The following is a 22469-nucleotide window of genomic DNA, read 5'->3' as shown; positions in this document are numbered from 1 at the left end:
AAAATTGGGGTTTGAGTCCTGGAGTCCCAGTCTTTTCTAAAACTTTAGAGGATGTGGGTCCCCTCAACTTAAATTCCTAGCGAAGCACCTAAGATTGGTTATTTATTTATTTGGCTCTCTTACCTGAAAAGATGATGGCAAATGTAGTATAGAGAGGGGTCCACAAGATATCCAAACCAACTAACTCTTTTCCCTCAAGATTCCAAACTCCTAACTGATTACAGAACTCAGCCAAAGCTTGAAAAAACTATCATGACCCCCTCTCTCTATACTACACAAATCAGATCAGAGAGAGACATTTCCCTTAAGTCCTGGCCCTGAATGGGTAACAGCAAACTGCTTAAATCACTTTCATTGGGCCTTGATTCAAAGGCCTATTATAAGTTTATTTTCCCTACATTTTTTGCACATTTTACAATTCATTCACAAGTTAATTTTTCCTTCTTTTTTCTTGAATTTTATTCTTTTTATTTTGCCAAATGATTTCATACAACCCCTGTGACTGAGCCACTCATCCTTAGCTGACCTGAGGTACCCTTTTCAAGAAAAAAAGTGTGTTTAGAATTTTCCTCAGGGGGATGGGATGTGTATTAAGTTTAAAAAAAAAAAAGAAAATGTAAAAATATATGTATATTTAACTCTTTTAGGAGTAATTTCAGGGGGAAATGTATGATTCTCAGAAGGAAATGTATGTTTTATAATCTATAATGTTAAGTTTAAATTCTTTTGAGAATAATTTCAGGATAAGGATTTTGCCATCTCCCCAGAATCCAGATGACGGACCTGTTTGATGAAGGCACCAAAAAATGCCTAAAGACCTTTTACTGGATCATGAAGACCAAAATTGAACTTTGTGTGCTGTTGATTTTGAACTATGGGGAGTTAAACGAGCTGAATGCAATTTGTTTTGAATGTACTCTATTATGCCAATAGGGGACTGCCCCCAAATTGGTTTTTTGTCAATGTGGCTAGTTTATCTACTTGTTTATCCATTTCTTTTATCCCCCAAATTCCTGAAATTTAGATGTTGTCTATGTTTACAGATCCAGCGAAGAAATAAGGGCCAACTTTTTTTTTTTTGACAGATCTCAGGGGGAAATGTATATTTGGAATTGGGAAGATGCCATTTAAAAGTATGTCACAAATTTTCTATGGACACGTGGGGACTTTGAGACTACATTTTGCGTGATCCCTATGGGTTTCCGGTTTCCGGTTTAAGGCGTGGGGATGTCCAGCATCCCCACAAATGGGGCAATTTAAATTCGGAGGAGGGCCTAGAGAAAGCCTCTTTCTGGGTTTTGCAGAGTGGCTGGCTGGTGTACCAGAGGGACAAGATGGGCTCCGGAAGTAAAATTAAAAGATAGGCAAGGTTATATATATATTTTACCAACATGGCCATGGCTTTAATTAAACTACTAATTTCTCTTATTATATCAGTCTTTATCATTTTTAATCTTAACAGTGTAAGACTGAAATCTTCCTGAACATCTCTTAAGGAAATTCCCTTTCAATAGAGACTCTGTGACTGAAGCTTTTGCTTCATTCGCCTCCAGGCCTCTGGCCCTCTTGACTTTCCAGCCTTGGCTCAAGGCCGACCTCCCTCGGCAGAGGGTTAATTAGATCTGCTTGGGTTAAACTAGGGGATCGAAGCAAATTACCTAGTGCAGTAATAGGCAAACTATTCCCCGTGGGCCAGATCCAGGCATAGTGATTAGGGAATTTCTTAAGGCAGTGATGGGCAAACTATAGCCTGGATCTGGCCCGCCAGGAATAGTTTGCCCATCACTGACCTAGTGTGTTAGATTACTTATCTTATCCTCTCTCTGATTTCCTTATTTCCTCTTCCTCTCCACATCTGTAAATAAACTTCCATAAGTCATTTGACTTGAGGTTATTCTTTAATTGGGGATTGATAATTATTCAATTCCCTGGTGACCAAACCTTTTAATATTCAACTAATCAAAACCCCTTTTTACCCCTTACATGTGAGACCTCAAAAACTACATGTTACCTGCTCTAAGTCCTTGTAGAGCAAACAGTATAAATAATGAATTTGTTACCTTGGCAAATATAATAACTAGTACCTTCCCAAGATTAGAACAGAGTATTTCCATTAGCTTTGGCTGGCACTAAATTTCCAGCACTAAGAAGGCATCCAGATAAAGAACCAAATAAATGTTATAATTTTATATTTAAATCATTTTGTAAGAATAAAGGAAAATAGTTAATATGGATCATAAATAATATTTTAAATTATTATTTAGTAGTTAAACACTACAAAAGCATGAGGTTAAACTAGTATAAAACAAGGAAGTTAAATAGTTCCTTTAGGAATTATAAGGAAATTAAAGTTGTGCTATACTTTAAAATAAATTTTAAAATCTAATTATCTTAAAATACCATTCTTACTTTGCGTTTCACAGGAACATCTTCACCTTCCAATTTTCTCTTTCTTGAAGGAGTGCCGCCTCCACAGCTAGAGGTATCATCTTTTGGAACATCATCAGTTTCTAACTTTCTCTTTCGTGAAATGCTCTCTTCATCACCTGCTGCAGCTCTTTCCTCAAGAATAATTTCATTATCTACCTTTCTTGTCTTTGATGGAGTGCCTTCTCCACAACTTGCAGTCTCAACATCAGGATTATCCTGAAATTCTAGTTTTCTTTTTTTGGGTGTGACTTCTTGTACCCTATCAGTGTCCTTTCCATCAGAAGATTCACTTCTTGAAGTTGTTAAATTTTCATTAACATTGATGGAGAGTTCTGTTTTGGAAACTACATCTGTCTCTTCATCTTCAAAGATCTTCTCACAATCTTCTGTTTTTGCAGAATTTTCCATTTTGTTCAAATATTTGAATTTAAAGCTTTAGTTCACAAATGAAAGCTGCAACAGCAAACAAACATGTTACATATGCAAAATAAATAAGGAATTTTTATTTCTAAATATTAACTATGGAGGTGGAGCCAAGATGGCAAATTAGAGGACGCAATTTAGCTGAAGTCCTCTTTAAACTTTAAAATAATGCTTCAAAACAAATTGTGGAGTAGAAAAGGCAAGAAAAGATCAGAGTGAAATTTTTAACTAATGAAGCCAACAGAAGCCTGTATTATTGGAATGGAAGCCTTTCCAGAATGAAAAACCAGTTATAGCAGTAGCTCTCAGCCTAGAGCTAGTAAGAGGGTCAGAAAGCTGCCTATATAATATCTGCCTATACACAAGTCTGCATCCCAGGTCCAGGGTGGCAAGGAAGACTTGTGAGGAGTCACGAAAGAACAGGGCCATGGTCACAGTTCTAAGGCAAAGAGAAATGCTAGGACTTACAGCAGCCAGGGACAACTTTCACCATAGTTCCAGGGCCAAGAAAAGTGTTTGTGATTATAGCTGTAGAGGGCCCTTCCCTGGTAAAGACCTGAGAGTAGTCCAGAAGAGCAGTGACCATACCTCTCCCAGCATTCTGTCACCTTAGAAGCACCAAAAAATTGCAGACTGGAGAACTAGCTACTATGGAAGACAAAGATACAAATTCTGAACATGATAATGCAAAAATAGTTACAAGCAAAATCTCAAAGTAAAATGCTAACTAGGTACAAGATCAGGAAGGACTCCTAGAAACTCCTAGGAATCAGTATTAGAGGAAATATTGAGGAAAAAAAATGAAAATGGCATGAGAAAATTACAAAAAAAAAAGGAATTAGGAGCTTGGTAAAAGCAGGACAAAAAAACCTGAAGAAAATAACTTTAAAAAACAGAATTGGCTTTGTGATAATGAGATTAAATCTACCCTGCCCATCTTTAGATTTAATCCTCAAAGGTGAAAACATCTCCATTTAACTCACAACTTGGGTGGTCTGTAACCCAGGGGTGCTAGAGTGAATGACAAATCAGAATTTACTGACTGCCTCCAGGGCAGTCCTAAGAAAAGTGTCTATTGTGATTGGACAATCAAACTAAAAGGAAAGCAGAGAAAGTGACAAAAAAGAGGTCCCTTTAAAAAGAGTTGAGTAAGGGTTCTCTTCTGGTTCTTGCTTGGATGTGGAGGAGTTCTGGACCTGGAACCCTGAGACCTTGGTTGGACTGCTCTTAAATATCTCTTAGAACTACACATTGTGAGTGAAGAAGGCTGACTCCTTTAACCTCCAAGGAGGTTCTAGCGGGAAGCTCCCCTGATTAGGAGAAGCCCTTGTGGCTAAAACCCTTGTTAATTGGCTTTTAGGCTCTGGCTGGGCCTCTGGAGCTCTGCTGAAATAAAGCCCAGACTTGAATGCAAATCTCTTATTCTACCCTCTTCTCATCTCTATACTTCCACTCTCTCCTAAATTCTGTAAATAAATTTCCATAAGTCATTTTGACTTGAGGTTATTCTTTAATTGGGGATTGATAATTTTTCAATTCCCTGGCGACCAAAACTTTAATATATTCAATCAAAACCCCTTTTCACCCCTTACAACTTAGTGATTTTTTTAAAAAAAGGTACAAAAATTCACTGAAAAGAACTCATTAAAAAAAAACAGAATTGGGTTCCGGGTTAAGATGGCGGCAGAGTAAGAAGCAGCTCTTAACCTCTCCTGACCAAAACACACAAAACTCCTCAAGGGGACATAAAAACAAGTCCAGATGAATGGAGGAACTCCACAACAGGGCACAGGGTGGAAGGTACGTGGAATCGGGGCATTTCCAAGCTATAAAGGGGTGAAACAGCTCTCACTAAATCGATGGCTGAGCAACCACCCCACCCCCACCCCCTCCACACACAACACCTATAGCGCCGAAGCCAGCAAAAAAGAAATAGAACAAGTTTCGGGCACCCATCGAGTCATTGGCAGCTCCGGGGCATGTTCCTGAGAGCAGCAAGATTTAGGACCCCAAAAAGCTAAAGAACGCACATGAACTCTGAGCGCGGGAGCAGGGTGCGGAGCGCGGCAGCAGGGCGCAGGCGGGGTTGGAGGCAGACACAGCAGCGAGCTAAAGCTCTGAAACCCTGAGTAAGGAACCAGTGCAGATGGGTATATGACTGTGGAAGCAGCTCCCTGAGACTTGTAAAGAAACCTTCGGCAGAGGATCAAGCAAGGGGGTCCACCAGGGGGCTTGACCTTGGAAAAAACCAGAACTCAGACCTCAGAAGCCAAAAGACCACGGACAGACCGTGAGCACGAGGATAAACCTGAGAAGCTGCTACCCAGTCTCAGGAAGTTCAGAAGAGAAAGATTAACAACAAGAAAAAGAAGTCTTTAACACTCGACAACTTTTACACAGAGAAAATCCAGACAACCGAGCAAACAGAGGAGGAGAACAAACAAGCATCTGGACCCTCCTCAAATAAGGAAAACTCCTCACAAGCTATGGAAGAGTTCAAAACTGAGATTTTGAGGAAAATGGAAGAGATCTGGCAAGAAAATAACAGTTTAAAAGGTAGAATCTTGCAATTGGAAAGTGAGGCTCAGAAACCAAATGAACTGAAAAGCAAATTGAACACCAGAAATGACCAGATTGAAAAGGAATACCAGAAGATTATAGCCAAAAACCAGAAGATTATAGCTGAAAACCAATCCCTAAAGGCTGGAATTGAGCAATTAGAAGCTAATGATCTCTCAAGACAACAAGAACAAATAAAACAAAGTCAAAAGACTGAAAAAAAAGAAGGAAACATGAAATATCTCAATGAGAGAGTGACAGACTAAGAAAACCGGTCCAGAAGAGACAATCTGAGAATCATTGGGCTTCCAGAAATACCAGAAATTAATAGAAACCTGGACTACATATTAACAGAATTTATTCATCAAAATTGCCCTGAAGTCCTACAACAAGAGGGCAATATACACATTGAAAGGATCCATAGAACACCCACGACATTCGATCCAGATAAGAAAACGCCCAGGAATATAATTGCCAAATTCAAGAGTTTCCAAGCAAAAGAAAAAATCTTACAAGCAGCCAGAAAGAGACAATTCAAATATCAAAGAGCACCAATCAGAATCATACAGGATCTGGCAGCCGCCATGCTAAAAGATCGCAAGGTTGGAATACAATATTCAGAAAGGCAAGAGTGCTGGGCCTGCAACCACGGATCAACTACCCATCAAAATTGACTATATATTTCCAGGGGAAAGTATGGGCATTCAACAAAATTGAAGAATTCCAGGTATTTGCACAGAAAAGATTAGGGCTAAATGGAAAGTTTGATATCCAACCACAAAAATCCAGAGAAACATAAAAAGGTAAATAAGAGACAGAGGGGAAAGAAAGAAAACTTATAATTTTTAAATTTGCCTTTTTAAGGGCCTCAGTGAGATCTAATTATCTGTATTCCTATGTAGAGAAATGTTATGTATAATTCTCTGTAGTGAACTCTATTCACTATTATAGTAATCAGAAGAATAATTCACAGGGTGAGGGTGGAACACTAAATAATCTAAGATGGCATGGGGAATGGGAAAGAGGGGGTGAATACCAGGGGACACCAAGAGAAACTTGAGTGAATAAGAAAAATAGGATATTCTATTACACACAAAGAGGGCATGGGAGGGAGAGGGGACAAATACTATTATAAGAAGGAGAGGAAGAGAGCATTAAGAGGTAATAATCAAACCTTACTCTCAGTGTAATCAACCCAGAGAGGGAAGAGTAGCTATACTATCCATTGGGACATAAAACTCTTATCTAACCCTTCTGACAAAGTCAGAAGGGATAAACCAAGGGGAGCAGGGAAGTGGGGAGGTCAAAAAAAGAGAGGGGAGAAGGGGGAGGGAATTCATAAGGCATTTAAAAACAAAAAGAGGGGGAAAACAAGGAAGGGGGTAGAAAGGGAAGTTAATCAAGGGAGGGGATAAGGGATAGCAGCTCAATAGCAAACCACTGGTTTAAAAGGAAATAGTATAAGAAAAAGGGGGTAGGAATAAGGGAGGATACGAAAATGTCAGCAAATGCACAACTGATGATTATAACGCTGAATGTGAATGGGATGAACTCGCTCATAAAATGGAAGCAAATAGCAGAGTGGATTAGAAACCAAAATCCTACCATATGTTGTCTACAAGAAACACATATGAGATGGGTGGACATACACAAGTTTAAGGTTCAGGGCTTGAGCAAAATCTTTTGGGCTTCAAATGAGAAAAAGAAGGCAGAAGTGGCTATTATGATTTCTGACAAAGCCAAAGTAAAAATAGATATGATTAAAAATGACAGGGAAGGTTATTACATCCTGATTAAAGGCAGTATAAACAATGAGGAAATAACACTGCTCAATATGTATGCACCAAGTGGCATAGCACCCAAATTCATAAAGGAGAAACTGGCAGAGCTCAAGAAGGAAATAGATAGTAAAACCATACTAGTGGGAGATCTAAATATTCCTATTTCAGATCTAGATAAATCAAAACGAAAAATAAATAAGAAAGAGGTAAGAGAGGTGAAGGAAGTCCTAGAAAAATTAGATCTAATTGATATGTGGAGAAAAATAAATAGGGACAAAAAAGAATACACCTTCTTTCCAGCTGCACATGGCACATTCACAGAGATTGACCATGTTATAGGGCATAGAATCATTGCAAACAAATGCAAAAGAGCAGAAATAATAAATGTAACCTTCTCAGACCATAATGCAATAAAAATAATAATTAGTAAGGGCACCTGGACAGGGAAATCAAAAACTAATTGGAAATTAAATAATATGATTCTCCAAAACCAATTTGTCAAAGAAGGAATCATAGAAACAATCAACAATTTCATTGAAGAAAATGACAATGATGAGACATCCTACCAAACTCTGTGGGATGTGGCCAAGGCAGTACTCAAGGGGAAATTTATATCCTTGAGTGCATATATTAACAAATTAAGGAGGGAAGAGATCAATGAATTGGGCATGCAACTCAAAAAATTAGAATGCGAGCAAATTAAAAATCCCCAGATGAAAACTAAATTAGAAATACTAAAAATCAAGGGAGAAATTATTAAGGCAATAATTAAAAACTATTTTGCCCAATTATATGGCAATAAATATAACAATTTAGGAGATATGGACAAATATTTACAAAAATATAAACTGCCTAGATTAACAGCAGAAGAAATAGAATACCTAAATAATCCCATATCAGAAAAATAAATTGAACAAGACATCAAAGAACTCCCTAAGAAAAAAACGCCAGGGCCTGATGGATTCACAAGTGAATTCTATCAGACATTCAAAGAGCAACTAATCCCAATACTATACAAATTATTTGATATGATAAGCAAAGGAGGAGTCCTACCAAATTCCTTTTATGACACAAATATGGTACTGATTCCAAAGCCAGGGAGATCAAAAACAGAGAAAGAAAACTAAAGACCAATCTCCCTAATGAACATAGATGCAAAAATCTTTAATAGAATACTAGCAAAGAGACTCCAGCAAGTAATTAAGATCATCCACCATGATCAGGTGGGATTTATACCAGGAATGCAAGGTTGGTTCAACATTAGGAAAACCATCCACATGATTGACCATATCAACAGTCTAACAAACAAAAATCACATGATTATCTCAATAGATGCTGAAAAAGCCTTTGACAAAATACAGCATGCATTCCTATTGAAAACACTGAAAAGTATAGGAATAGAAGGACCTTTCCTAAAAATAATAAACAGTATATACCTAAAACCATCAACAAACATCATATGCAATGGGGATAAATTAGAAGCCTTCCCAATAAGATCAGGAGTAAAACAAGGATGCCCATTATCACCTCTATTATTCAACATAGTACTATAAACACTAGCAGTTGCAATTAGAGAAGAAAAAGAAATTGAAGGTATCAAAATAGGCAAGGAGGAGACTAAGCTATCACTCTTTGCAGATGATATGATGGTCTACTTAAAAAATCCTAGAGAATCAACTAAGAAGCTTGTAGAAATAATCAACAACTTAAGCAAAGTTGCAGGATACAAAATAAATGCACATAAATCATCAGCATTTCTATACATTTCCAACACACTAGAGTAGCAAGAAGTAGAAAGAGAAACACCATTTAAAATCACCCTAGACAATATAAAATACTTAGGAATCTATCTACCAAAACAAACACAGCAATTATATGAAAACAACTACAAAACACTTTCCAAACAAATAAAACTGGATCTAAACAATTGGAAAGCCATTGATTGCTCATGTGTAGGATGAGCTAACATAATAAAAATGACAATTCTACCCAAATTGATTTACCTATTTAGCACCATACCTATCAAGCTACCAAAAAACTTCTTTACTGAATTAGAAAAAACTATAACAAATTTCATTTGGAATAACAAAAGATCAAGAATTTCAAAGGAAATAATGAAAAAAAATGTGAAGGAAGGGGGCCTAGCAGTACCAGATATCAAACTATACTATAAAGCAGCAGTCATCAAAACAATATGGTACTGGCTAAGAGACAGAGAGGAGGATCAATGGAATAGACTTGGGGTAAATGACATCAGCAAGACAGTGTATGATAAACCCAAAGAGCCCAACTTTTGGGACATGAATCCACTATTTGACAAAAACTGCTGGGAAATTTGGAAAACAATATGGGAGAGATTAGGTCTAGATCAACATCTCACACCCTACACCAAGATAAATTCAGAATGGGTGAACGACTTGAATATAAAGAGGGAAACTATAAATAAGTTAAATGAACACAGAATAGTATACTTGTCAGATCTGTGGGAAAGGAAAGACTTTAAAACCAAGCAAGAGTTAGGGAAAATTACAAAATATAAATTAAATGGTTTTGATTGTACAAAAGCTTTTTAGTTTAATATAAACAAAAACAATGTAGTCAAAATCAGAAGGGAAACAACAAATTGGGAAAAAATCTTTATAACGAAAAACTCTGACAGGTGTCTAATTACTCAAATATACAAGGAGTTAAAGCAATTGTATCACGCAAGGAACCGCTTCTCCAGTGGTTCACAGGCTATGCTAATCCTCCCTGATCTAACCAAATTTATACTATTCTAAATAAACCTAACCACTCTAACTCTTAACTTTGCCTTTAAGTTATAAAGATAACTAAGGCTAGCTGGTTGAGTCTCCACAATTATCAAGTCAGGACTCTGAGCCTTAACAGACTCAGAGTCCAAACCAAAGACCAGGTTTTGTTTGGTCTCTTCAGAGTTTGACCAATTTATAGATAATAACAGATAAATGAATAGTGTTTCCTAAGTTGGAAAAGAAAACACTTCACACCTTCAAGTCTTTCACCCTGACAGAGATAGAGAGAGGCAAAGATGTTACCTTCTCTAACCCTGAGAGAGAAAAGAACCTGTGTGTGGCTCTGTGGACTGCCAGAAGCCCCCTCCTGGAATGCCACACCCAGAGAGTGTAACTGTCATAGAAATAACGGTTCTAACTGCCACCAGATGAAATTAATACTCTCGGCTCTATTTGAAACTCCAATTCTTCCTCAAGCCAGCTTCTCTACCTCTTATCTTTAAACCAGTGATTGCCAAAGTGGGTGCCACCACCTCCTGGTGGGTGCTGCAGTGATCCAGGGTGGTCAGTGATGGCCACAGGTGCATTTAGGGGCAATGAGTAACTGTAAGGGGGTGATGATAGTATGTGACAGGGGGCGCTAAGTAATATTTTTTCTGGAAAGGGGGTGGTAGGCCAAAAAAGTTTAGGAACCACTGCTTTAAACTAATAGAATACTTATTTTCTAATATCATCCTTATAATATACACCAGAGTAGGTGTTGGAATGTGCCTAGAAACCTCATCACTTCACAGCTGGACTATCACAATACTCTGTTCAAGTGTTTCCCCACTCCAAACCACCTTCTGCTTAAGCTTTCAGACTGATTTTCCTAAAACATAGGTCTGACTAACAAATATCACCTAAAATCCAATAGTAATTTATTACCTCTAATATAAAATATAAACTCCTAGTTTGGACATTTAAGGCTCTTCATGATTTTAGCCTCTTTCCTTTCCCTTTTTTTTTTTTTACATCTTATTCTACTACTATGATTCAGCAAGACCAGCCTCCTTGCTGCTCCTGGAACATGACACTCTTATCTCTTGAAACTGGGCATTTCAAAGTGGTTTTTCCAATGCTTGGAATGCACTCCTCAACATCAGTGGCCTCCAAGCTTTTCCCTGGCTTTCTTCATTTATCAGCTAGTCCTTTCTTATGCAAGAAGCCCTTTCAAGTCCTCTTTAATCTTAATGCCTTTATTGTGTCAATAACTTCCAATTTAGCCTTTTTTCCAGGGTGTTTCCATCTCTGATATTCCAATTGTTACCCAACTCTTACCACTGGTTCCAAAAAACTATACCCAAATACAGCAGCCACACTCCAGTAAAACCTTCTTGGCAGAAAAGCTAAACCAGGTTGAGGGTAACTGACAGGCAGGCCTTAAACCTATTGTGAGTGAGTTATGGGAACTGTCTCCTCCAAACATGTGAATACTTCTCTGGAATATTTTGTTTCAATGGGCCAAGAAGGTGGCAGAAATGCACTACAGAATGCTTAGAGCTTGGTTAGACATCAAAGACATAAAGGTCATCCACTGCATCTGGAGCTATCACCACTCATCTTTGTCTTATGGCTGGATTTTAATGACTCTGAAAGAGGCCAATAATTTTGTACAACTGACTAACAAATTCAATTTATGTTTGAGTCAAATCCATACCATTAAACAATTTTTCATCTTACCATTTATTTAGCATTTTATTTTGTTAATTTACCATCTAAAAGTCCCATGACAGACAGTGGCATGTAATAAAAATTAATCTTAGAGACTTTATGCTAAATTTATAAGTATTTATTAGTTCAGACAAAGAGAGAAGTAAGGCTCCCAGCTTAACTAGCCAAAGTCTCCAGCTGAGGTTAAAGTCTTAATTCCAGGATTCAAATCCCAGCATGTTCTGCCACTGGCATCCTGCTATGCAGCTTGCCAGAGATGGCTTACATAGATAACTGCCCCTGGCTCACCAGGACAGAGTTCCTTTCATAAGCCAAAAAAATGGCAGAGAGCCCCATCCTATTTCTCTTCAGTCTAAACCCTTCGCCAAAGATTTTCTAAATGGCCAGGGTTTCAATTCAGTCTTTACATATCACATCCCTTGACAACCACCAGTCATGAATCTCACCTGCTACACTGGCAATTTAAGACTCATGACTCTGTGATGCCCTATTAGGTGAATCTTCCAGGTTGAGTGACCTCTAAGTATTTAATTCACACAAGCAGCAGGTACAGTTACACTAGGAATTGTGTTCACTACCCTGTACACAGGTGGCCTGGGGTATATAGCCAACCTTCTGACTGAACTGAAGCAGCAGTGGAATTCAGCAGCTGCCTGGATGTTTCAGCAGCCTTTAAGTAAAAAAAAAATATTTTTTTTGGATTGCACATGAATTATCATACAATTACCATATTACTTATTTATTAGATTTTTATTTTGAATATTTCCCCTAGTTACATGTTTCATGTTCTTTCCCTCTCCAAGTCCCTCTAAACCCCCTTAGCTGACACATAATTTCACTGGGTTTTACATGTATCATTGATCTAGACCTAATTCCATATTATTGATAGTTGGACTAGAGTTATCGTTTAGAGTCTACATCTCCAATAATACCCCTATCAGCCCATGTGTTCAAGCAGTTGTTTTTCTTTTGTGTTTCTCCTCCCACTGTTCTTCCTCTGAATGTAGCTAGTTTTCTTTCTCATAAGTCCCTCAGCCTTGAGGCTAGTAGAGAAGTTATGTTCGATTGTACCACAGTGTATCAGCCTCTGTGTACAATGTTCCCCTGGTTCTGCTCCTTTCACTCTGCATCAATTCCTGGAGGTCACTGCAGTTCACATGGAATTCCTCCAGTTCTTTATTCCTTTGAGCAAAATAGTATTCCATCACCAACAAATACCACAATTTGTTCAGCCATTCCCTAATCGAAGGACATTCTCTCATTTTTCAATTTTTTTGCCACCAGAAAGAGCGCAGCTATAAATATTTTTGTACAATTCTTTTTCCTTATTATCTCTTTGGGGTATAATCCAAGCAGTGCTATGGCTGGATCAAAAGGCAGTTAGTCTTTCAAAGCCCATTTGAGCATAGTTCCAAATTGCCATCCAGAATGGTTGGATCAGTTCACAACTCCACCAGCAATGCATTAATGTCCCAATTTGGCTACAACTCCTCCAACATTCATTATTCTCTCTTGTTGTCATTTTAGCCAATCTGCTAGGTGTGAGGTGATTCCTCAGAGTTGTTTTGATTTGCATTTCTAATTATTAGAGATTTAGAACACTTTCTCATGTGCTTATTGACATTTTTTATTTCTTTATCTGAAAATTGCCTATTCATGTCCCTTGCCCATTTATCAATTGGAAGATGGCTTGATTTTTTGTACAGTTGATTTATCTCCTTGTATATTTGAGTAATTAGACTTTTATCTCAGTTTTTTGTTATAAAGATTTTTTTCCCCAATTTGTTGTTTCCCTTTTAATTTTGGTAGCATTGGTTTTATCTGTACAAAACCTTTTTAGTTTAATGGAGTCAAAATTATTTATTTTACATTTTGTGATTTTTTTCTAACTCTTGCTTGGTTTTAAAAGCTTTCCCTTCCCATAGATCTGCCAAGTATACTATTCTGTGCTCATCCAATTTACCTATAGTTTCCTTCTTTATATTGGAGTCATTCACCCATTCTGAGTTTATCTTGGTATAGGGTACATCCTATATGTTGATCTAGGTGATCTAGGCCCAATCTCTCCCATGATGTTTTCCAATTTTCCCAACAGTTTTTGTCCAATAGTGGGTTTTAGTCCCGGAAGCTGGGTTCTTTGGGTTTATCAAAAACTATCTTGCTGAGGTTGCTTACCCCTAGTCTATCCCACTGATCCTCCCTTCTGTCTCTTAGCCAGCACAATATTGTTTTGATGACTACTGCTTTATAGTACAGTTTAAGATCTGGTACTGCTAAGCCACCTTACTTCATAATATTTTTTAAATTATTTCCCTTGATATTCTTGGTTTTTTGTTCTTCCAAATGAACATCCTTATAGTTTTTTCTAATTGAGTAAAAAAGTTTTTTGGTAGTTTTATAGGTATAGCACTAAAAAGGTAAATTAATTTGGGTAGGACGGTCATTTATATTATGTTAGCTTGTCCTACCCATGAGCACTCAACTGTTTTTCCAATACTTTAGATCTAGTTTTAATTGTGTGGAAAGAGTTTCGTAGTTGTGTTCATATAATTCCTGTATTTGTTTTTGGTAGATAAGATTCCCAAGTATTTTATATTGTCTAGGGTGATTTTAAATGGAATTTCTCTTTCTAACTCTTCCTGCTGTGATGTGTTGGAAATATATAGAAATGCTGATGATGTATGTGCGCTTATTTTGTATCCTGCAACTTTGCTAAAGTTGTTGATTATTTCTACTAACTTCTTAGTTGATTCTCTAGGATTTCTTAAGTAGACCATCATATATCTGCAAAGAGTGATAGCTTAGTCTCCTCATTGCCTATTTTAATACCTTCAATTTCTTTTTCTTCTCTAATTGCTACTGCTACTGTTTCCAGTACAATGTTAAATAATAGAGGTGACAATGGGCATCCTTGTTTCACACCTGATCTTATAGGGAAGGCTTCTAATTTATTCCCATTGCAGATGATGTTTGTTGATAGTTTTAGATATATACCATTTATTATTTTTAAGAAAGGCTCTTCTATTCCTAAACTTTCTAGTATTTTCAGTAGGAATGGGTGTTTTATTTTGTCAAAGACTTTTTCAGTATCTACTGAGATAATCATATGATTTTTGTTGATTTGCTTATTGATATGGTAAATTATGAGGATGGTTTTCCTAATGTTGAACCATCCTTGCATTCCTGGTATAAATCCCACCTGATCATAATGAATAATCCTCGTGATCACTTGCTGGAGTCTTTTTGCTAGTATTATAAGGGGGAAAAAAGGGTTTGGGGGTTCAATATATTAAAAGATGGTCACCAGAGGATTGAACTATTATCAATCCGCAATTAAGAATAATCTCAAGTCAAAATTGACTTTTATGGAAGTTTATTTACAATTAAGAAAAGAGAGAGAGGAAATAAGGAAATAAGACTCTAACTCAGTAGGCAAGAGACCCGGAGGTGAATGAAGCAAAAATTCATTCACAGAGTCTATTAAAAGAAGCTTCTAAAAGAAGATTCAGTCTTTAAATTCGCCATGTGGAATTCAAAAGAAAATACTTAAAGTTGTCTCACCAAGGTCTCAACAATCCTTCACGGACCAGAAGAGCTCCTTCATCAGCCTCCCTCTTCACCAGAAGCCTCCCCTGACTGAGGACCTTCTCCTTTTAAAGGGGTCACTTATGCATCACTTCCTGTGCCTCCCTCCTAAATTGCATGTCCAATCACAATAGACACTTCTCATAGTACACCTGGGTTATGGACCTCCCAGAATTAGAGGTGTTCTCACCTTTGGTGATTAAATCTAAAGATGGGCCACCGTAGACTTAATCTAATTATCACAATATTCTGTTAAGATTTTTGCAGCTATGTTCATTAAGAAGATTAGTCTATAGTTTTCTTTCTCTGTTTTTGATCTACCTGGCTTTGGGATCAGTACCACATTAGTGTCATAAAAGGAGTTTGGTAGAACTCCTTTGCTTATTATGTCAAATAGTTGGTATAGTACTAGAATTAGTTGTTCTTTCAAGGTTTGATAAAATTCACTTGTGAATCCATCTGGTCCTGGGGATTTTTTCTTAGGGAGTTCTTTGATGGCTTGTTCAATTTCTTTTTCTGATATGGGATTATTTAAGTATTCTATTTCTTCTGCTGTTAATCTAGGCAATTTATATTTTTGCAAATATTCATCCATCTCACCTAGATTGCTATATTTATTGCCATATATTGGGCAAAATACTTTTTAATGATTGCCTTGATTTCCTCTTCATTAGAGGTGAAGTCTCTCTTTTCATCTTTGATACTGATTATTTGGTTTTCTTCTTTCCTTTTTTTAATTAGATTGACCAGTATTTTGTCAATTTTATTTATTTTTTCAAAGTACCACCTTCTAGTCTTATTTATTAATTCAACATTTCTTTTACTTTCAATTTTATTTTAATTTGCATTTCTCTCATCAAGAGGGATTTAGAACATTTTTTCATATATTTATTGATAGTTTTGATGTTTTCATCTTAAAACTGCTTATTCATATCCTTTGACCATTTATCAATTAGAGAATAACTTAGATTTTTATAAATTTGACTTAGTTCATTAGATATTTGAGAAATGAGACCTTTATCAGAGAAAGTTATTAGAAAAATGTTTCCCTGGTTTGTTGTTTCCCTTCTAAATCTTGGTTGCAGTGTTTGAACAAAAACCTTTTAAATTTAATATATAATCAAAATTATTCAGTTTACATGTTAAAATGTTTTTTTATCACTTGTTTGGTCATAAATTCTTCCCTTCTCCACAGATCTGACAGGTAAACTATTCTATGTTCCCCTAATTTACTTATATCATTCTTTATATTTAAATCATACGCCGATTGTGACCTTTTCTTGTTATAGGGTGTGAGATATTTATTTTATCTAATTGTTGTCATATTTTTCCAATTTTCCCAGCAGTTATTGTCAAATTATGTGTTCTCATTCCAAAGGCTGGGACCTTTGGATTTATCAAACACTAGATTGCTGAGATCATTTGCCCCTAATCTATTCCACTCTACTTTTTCTTAGCCAATACCAGATTATTTTGATGATTACTGCCTTATAGTACAGTTTAAGAGCTAGTACAGCTGAGCTACCATCCTTCACATTTTTTTTCATTAGTTATCTTGATATTCTTGACCTTTTGCTCTTCCAGATGAATTTTATTATTTTTTTTAGTTCTATAAAACAGTCTTTTGGTAGTTTGATTGGGATGACACTGAATAAGTAAATTAATTTTGGTAGAATTTTCATTTTTATTATGTTAGCTCAGCCTAATGTATGGAGTGAGAAATTTAGTGTATTATTCTCAAATTATTAAGTTATTAATATCTCCAAAAAGTTATAAAAGCCATTCAAGTCCCTCCCTGGCCCCTGGCCCCCACAGCCCCCAATATCTTTAAGTGTTTGGGTTGGGTCTTTAGAGTTTGTCTCAGAACTTGGGCTGGGGCAGGTGCTCCAAGACAGACTAGATCAAATCTTAAGTACCAATCTTGAGTACCTTTTTGTCTTGGAAGTCTCTCCAAAGCTTCTTCTAGGACAGAGGTCTGCAACCTTTTTGGCAATGAGAGCCATAAATGCCACATTTTTTAAAATGTAATTTCGTGAGAGACTTACAGTGCTCACAGTGCGAGGTATTGTAACAGTGTGCGCTCCTGTAACAGCTCCTGAAAAAAAATTGACTTTATGGCTCCTGCAGAGCCATAGGTTGCTGACCCCTGTTCTAGGAGGTCAAGACCCTGGCTGATCAGCCCCTCCCAACTTCCTGATCATTCCTTTAAAATGTTTGAATGTACCCACTGTAAAGCTATTTTCCAATTTCTTGAAGATGTTAATTAGCTTGAATGTGCTCATTGTAAAGCCATTGTAAAGCTGTTTAACATTCTGTCTCCAACCATAGTAAAATTGTTATAATCCCTTTAGGAAGTCTTGATTTGTCAGGATTCTCCTATAAGTAGGGGATTTTTCTTATGAATTTTTGGGTTTTTGCCTTAGGTCAATGACTTGAGACAGTGTCCCCTCCCCCCCTTCCATTTCTCTCTCTCAATAAAGCTTTATATTTTAAGTGAGGGTTTCCCCCTGGTCATATTATTTTTTTAAGTAGTTAAAGAGGGTGTACTTTGAAATTTTCAAGGTCCCCTCAATTTCCACTTCACACTGTCCATGAGCAATTAATGTTTTTCCAAATCATTAGATCTAACTTTATTTGTGTGAAGTGTTTTGTAACTGTATTTGTATAATTCCTGTGTTTGTCTTGGCAAATAGATTCTCAAGTATTTTATATTGTCTAAAGTGATTTTAAATGGAGTTTATCTTTCTATGTCTTGTTGCTGAATTTTGGAAATATCTAGAAATGCTGATGATTTCTATGGGTTTATTTTGTATTGTGATAATAAGATTAAATCTACCCTGCCCATTATTAAATCTAATCACCAAAAGTGTAAACAACTCCACTTAACTCTCAAGTGGGGAGGTCTATGACCCAGGTGTTGAAGAATGAGTTGATTGCCCCCTAGGCAGTCCTAAGAAAAGCATTTGTTGGGATTGGACACATAAACTAAGAGGAAGACACAGGAAGTGAGGAAAGAAATGGCCTGGACAAATTGAAAGAACTTCCAGGGCTCCCTCTCTTGGCTGTTGCTTCTTGTAGTGGGTGACTAGGACCTGAAGGAGTCTGACCTCTGGCTGAGACCTTGGACTAAGTGAGACTGTTGTTAATCTCTCCCTTGGAATTACATGTGGGGAGTATAAAGATTAAATCTTCCTGTACTTTTCTAAAGAAACTGCTTTTTCAAGAGACTCTGTGACTGAAGCTTCTGCTTCATTCGCCTCTAGCCTTGGACTCAAAGCCAAGCCTCCTCTGAATGAGAATTAATTAGATCTCCCTGGGTTGAAAAAGGAGGCTGGAGCAAATTACTTAGTGTGTCAGATTACTTATCCTATCCTATCCTCTCTGATTTTCTTATTTTATCTTCCTCTTCTCATTTGTAAATAAACTTCCATAAAAGTCATTTTGACTTGAGGTTAATTGGGGATTGACAATTATTCAATACCCTGGCAATCAAACTTTTTAATATTCACCCTACAGTATCCTGCAACTTTGCTGAAGTTTTAATTATTTCAACTAGTTATTTAGTTGATTTCTAGGACTCTCAAAGTTTACCATCATGTCATCTGCAAAGAGTGATAGTTTAATTTCTTCATCGTCTACTTTTAATTCCTTCAATTTTTTTCTTCTCTTAATTGCTAAAACTAGCATTTCTCGTACAATATTAAGTAATAGTGGTGATAATGGACATCCTTGTTTTACTCCTGACCTTATTGGGAAGGCTTCTAACTTATTCCCATTGCAAATGATAATTGCTGATGGTTTAAAATATGTATTACTTATTATTTTTAAGGAAAGATCCTTTTATTCCTATGCTTTCTAGTGTTTTTAATAGGAACAAGTATTGTATTTTGACAAAGGCCTTTTCTACATCTATTCAGATAATCATGTGATATCTGTTAGTTTGATTATTAATATGGTCAATTATGTTGATAGTTTTCCTAATATTAAACCAGCCCTGCATTCCTGGTATAAACTCCACCTGATCATAGTGAATAAGCCTTGTGATATATTGCTATAGTCTCTTTGTTAATATTTTAAGACTTTTGCATCAATGTTCATTAAGGAAATCAGTTTATAATTTTCTTTCTTTGTTTTTGGTCTACCTGGCTTCGGTATCAGCACCATATTTGTGTCATAGAAAGAATTTAGTGGGACTCCTTTGCCTATTTTGTCAAATAGTGTGTATAGTATTGGGATTAATTGTTCTTTAAATGTTTGATAGAATTCACTTGTGAATCCATCTAGTCCTGGGGATTTTTTTCTTGGGAAGTTCATTAATGGCTTATACAATTTCTTTTTCTGAGATGGATTATTTAAGTGTTCTATTTCCTCTTGTTAATCTAAACCTAACCAAGTCAACAAGCTTGTGTGCCTCCCCAAAGTGCAAATGCAGGCCGATGATAATGCAATTCCAATTTACAAGAAAGTAAACTGCAATTTACAAGAAAGGAGTGTTTATGCTCCCACAATGATGAACCCTAATAGTAAAAAAAAAAAAAAAAATCCACAAAGAGCTGGAGACCCTCAGTATCAGTGTGCTGAAAGAAGTTTCTGGATGACTTTAATGCCAGAAGAAGCACAAACTATTAGGCATGGGGCAGAGTTCTTGGAAGGAATGGAGTCGGAAACAGCAATAGTCACCACTGAAGACTTGTGCATCTCATGACCTCATGGACACTGGCCTTCCCTCATCTAAAAGCAACAAAACTCTGTGGGTGCATAGTGAAAGCAACAATGGTATTTAAATGGACTATGTCTTTCCGAAGGAAAAGGGACAAGAGAAAATGTGAGTGACCAAACTATTTAATGGAGAACTCACATAAAGCATGGGCTCATGTAAAAGATAATTAAGCAACTTCCATTTATATTCATTGTTTTATGCCTCTATATAACTGTATATATTTTCTGCATGTCATCCTATTAGACAATTGATATTTTCATGACAAATTATAATATATTCAACAATAATAAATAATTCCAATTATTAAGTAACTGTATGAGAATCAGTAATCGATGATTATAGTATGCTTAAAATAAGTAATAGAATTCCCTCTAGAAAATTTTGCCAAGGCAAATTTGTGAATTTCTTCAGTGTCCTGGAATGTATCTAGATGTTTCTGAGGCTGTTATCTCATTTGGCTCTGAAGCTACAGAATAACCTTGGCTAACTTTTTTATTACCATGGAGGGCTACATAATCTGTCCTATAGAAAAGAATATGAAAAGACTTGGCCTTACTAAAAAAACTTTCAGATCTTTTTTGTCAATAAGGTGTCTTGTCTCCAAGGGAATATCTGATTATCATAAGAAAACTAACTGGTAGACTTTCTTACTAAAAAAGGCCCCATTTGGCAAACCTCCTCTAAATTGAATTTATGTAATCTAGTTTTGTATAAATACTGTGTCAATTCAAAGCCTCAAGAGTCTCTCAGGTCAATGGGAAGTCTGTAGACCAGATTTATGTTAAATATGTATTTACAATAAAATCTGTTTTGCTCAGAAGTTTGCTCCCTGTATTTTTCTTTTATACTCTTATGGACACAAGAAGAAGTGATACAAGGGCATTCTCAAACTCTTTTTGAAAAACTTATCTAGAATGGAATGCCTCAATCAAAGAAGGCACTGTACTCTATGAGCAAAGCTGAGTATCAGTTGCTCAAAAGAAATGTGAGCTGAGCAAATTTAGAGATATTTCCATCCCAAATCATATGGAATATCTGTGCCCTACCTGCTGTAGAGCCTTCTGGAGTGTGTATTGGTCTGATCAGCCACAATGAAATACAATTTACATTGACCTCAACATAGTGATATCATTTTGGTCCTCATGTATAAAGGGCAACCAACCAACTTCAAATTGATGCTGTATACATCTTGTTTGTACACAATTTGTTTGCATGTTGTCTCTCCCATTGTAAGAGCAAGATTTGGGGATCTGAGTTGGGGGATGGTTTTTGCCTTTCTTTATATTCCCAATATTTAGCATAGTATCTGCTACATAGTATGCACTTAATAAATGTTGGCAATGTCAAAGATTGTACTTGTGAAGACCTTGTTTTCTGTAATCCTCAATTTGACCTGTGGTCCCACTCTACCCCATCAGACTGCCATATTGTACCCTTCCCCCCACCCTTTACCCCACACAGGGGAGGGAAGAAGCATTCCTATTGGGCTGTTGGGTGGAGGGGTGGGTGAAGTAAGGAATGTTCTCAGCAAGTGTAGACAGAAGGAGGGGGAATGGCCAGAGAGCTGAGCTCTGCTCTCCTCCTGCTCTACCACTTGTGAGCCACCCACCTTAACCCTTATGCACTTTTACTGGGCTGCTGAGCAGAAGGATAGGGGATGTGAAACAATGTCATCATGTACTGCAGAAAGGGGAGGGAGAGCAGCTCTGTCCAAGTACTTCTGTCTTTCTAGTAAGGAACTGGGGGTGGGGAGAGGATTGTACCCACAGAAAGCACTCTGCATGCCATCTTTGGCCCCCCTACCAGAGGTTCTCCATCATGCCCTAGCCTATAGCTGTGGAGTCTAGGCCCACAGCAACCACTTTAGATGGAGACTAGTGCTTTGTTCCCAAGTAAATGGCAGGGCCTATCCTCTCCAAAAATCTATATAAACACATTACATTCTGTAGTTCCTAGGTCTGAGGTTCTGTACATCTTCCCAGATTTATCTTCTTACCTCAGTTAAAGGGGCCCTTTTTATAACTACTTTGGTAGTTTGTTTTTGTTTCCAGGTCAACACCTGTTTCCAGTCATTTTCCTTCTTCCTACAAAGAATTCAATCCATCTCAACTCAGTCCTTGATCTCAGATTTCACTAAACATACTTAAGTCCTTCAAACTCCCTGGCCACTGAATTTGTCAATCACCCATGACCAGGTTCCCTTCACATCTTCAAACTCTGAAAAGGCAGTTAGATGGCATAGTGGACTGGGCATTGGACCTAAAATCAGGAAAATCTGAGTTCGAAGACCCTTAACAAGTTGTGTGACTTTGAGCAAGTCACTTAATCTGTTTGCTTCAGTTTTAAGTGTAAAATAGTGGAAAAATAGCATCTACCTCTTGGGGTTGTTGTGAAGAACAAATGAGACCATTTGAAAGGCACTTGTCTGGCATATAGAAGGCATTTAATAAAATGATTATTTCCTTCAGTTCTGAATGCTCTTCTCTTTGTTTATAATTTCTAATC

General features: G+C 36.9%; 1 protein-coding gene across 1 annotated transcript in view; it reads right to left on the bottom strand.

Moving 5' to 3' along the window:
* RNMT (RNA guanine-7 methyltransferase) overlaps window positions 1–22469 on the bottom strand; it is a 56435-nt gene that overhangs the window by 30770 nt on the left and 3196 nt on the right. Inside the window, exon 2 of the mRNA XM_044667108.1 lies at window positions 2410–2883. Within this exon, the coding sequence (XP_044523043.1) occupies window positions 2410–2838 (429 nt within the window). The 5' untranslated portion in view covers window positions 2839–2883. The remainder of the gene's footprint in view (window positions 1–2409; window positions 2884–22469) is intronic.

This window comes from Gracilinanus agilis, chromosome 1 (assembly GCF_016433145.1).
Source record: "Gracilinanus agilis isolate LMUSP501 chromosome 1, AgileGrace, whole genome shotgun sequence".
NCBI classification, from domain to species: domain Eukaryota; kingdom Metazoa; phylum Chordata; class Mammalia; order Didelphimorphia; family Didelphidae; genus Gracilinanus; species Gracilinanus agilis.
This window is presented reverse-complemented; position numbering and strand designations above follow the sequence as displayed.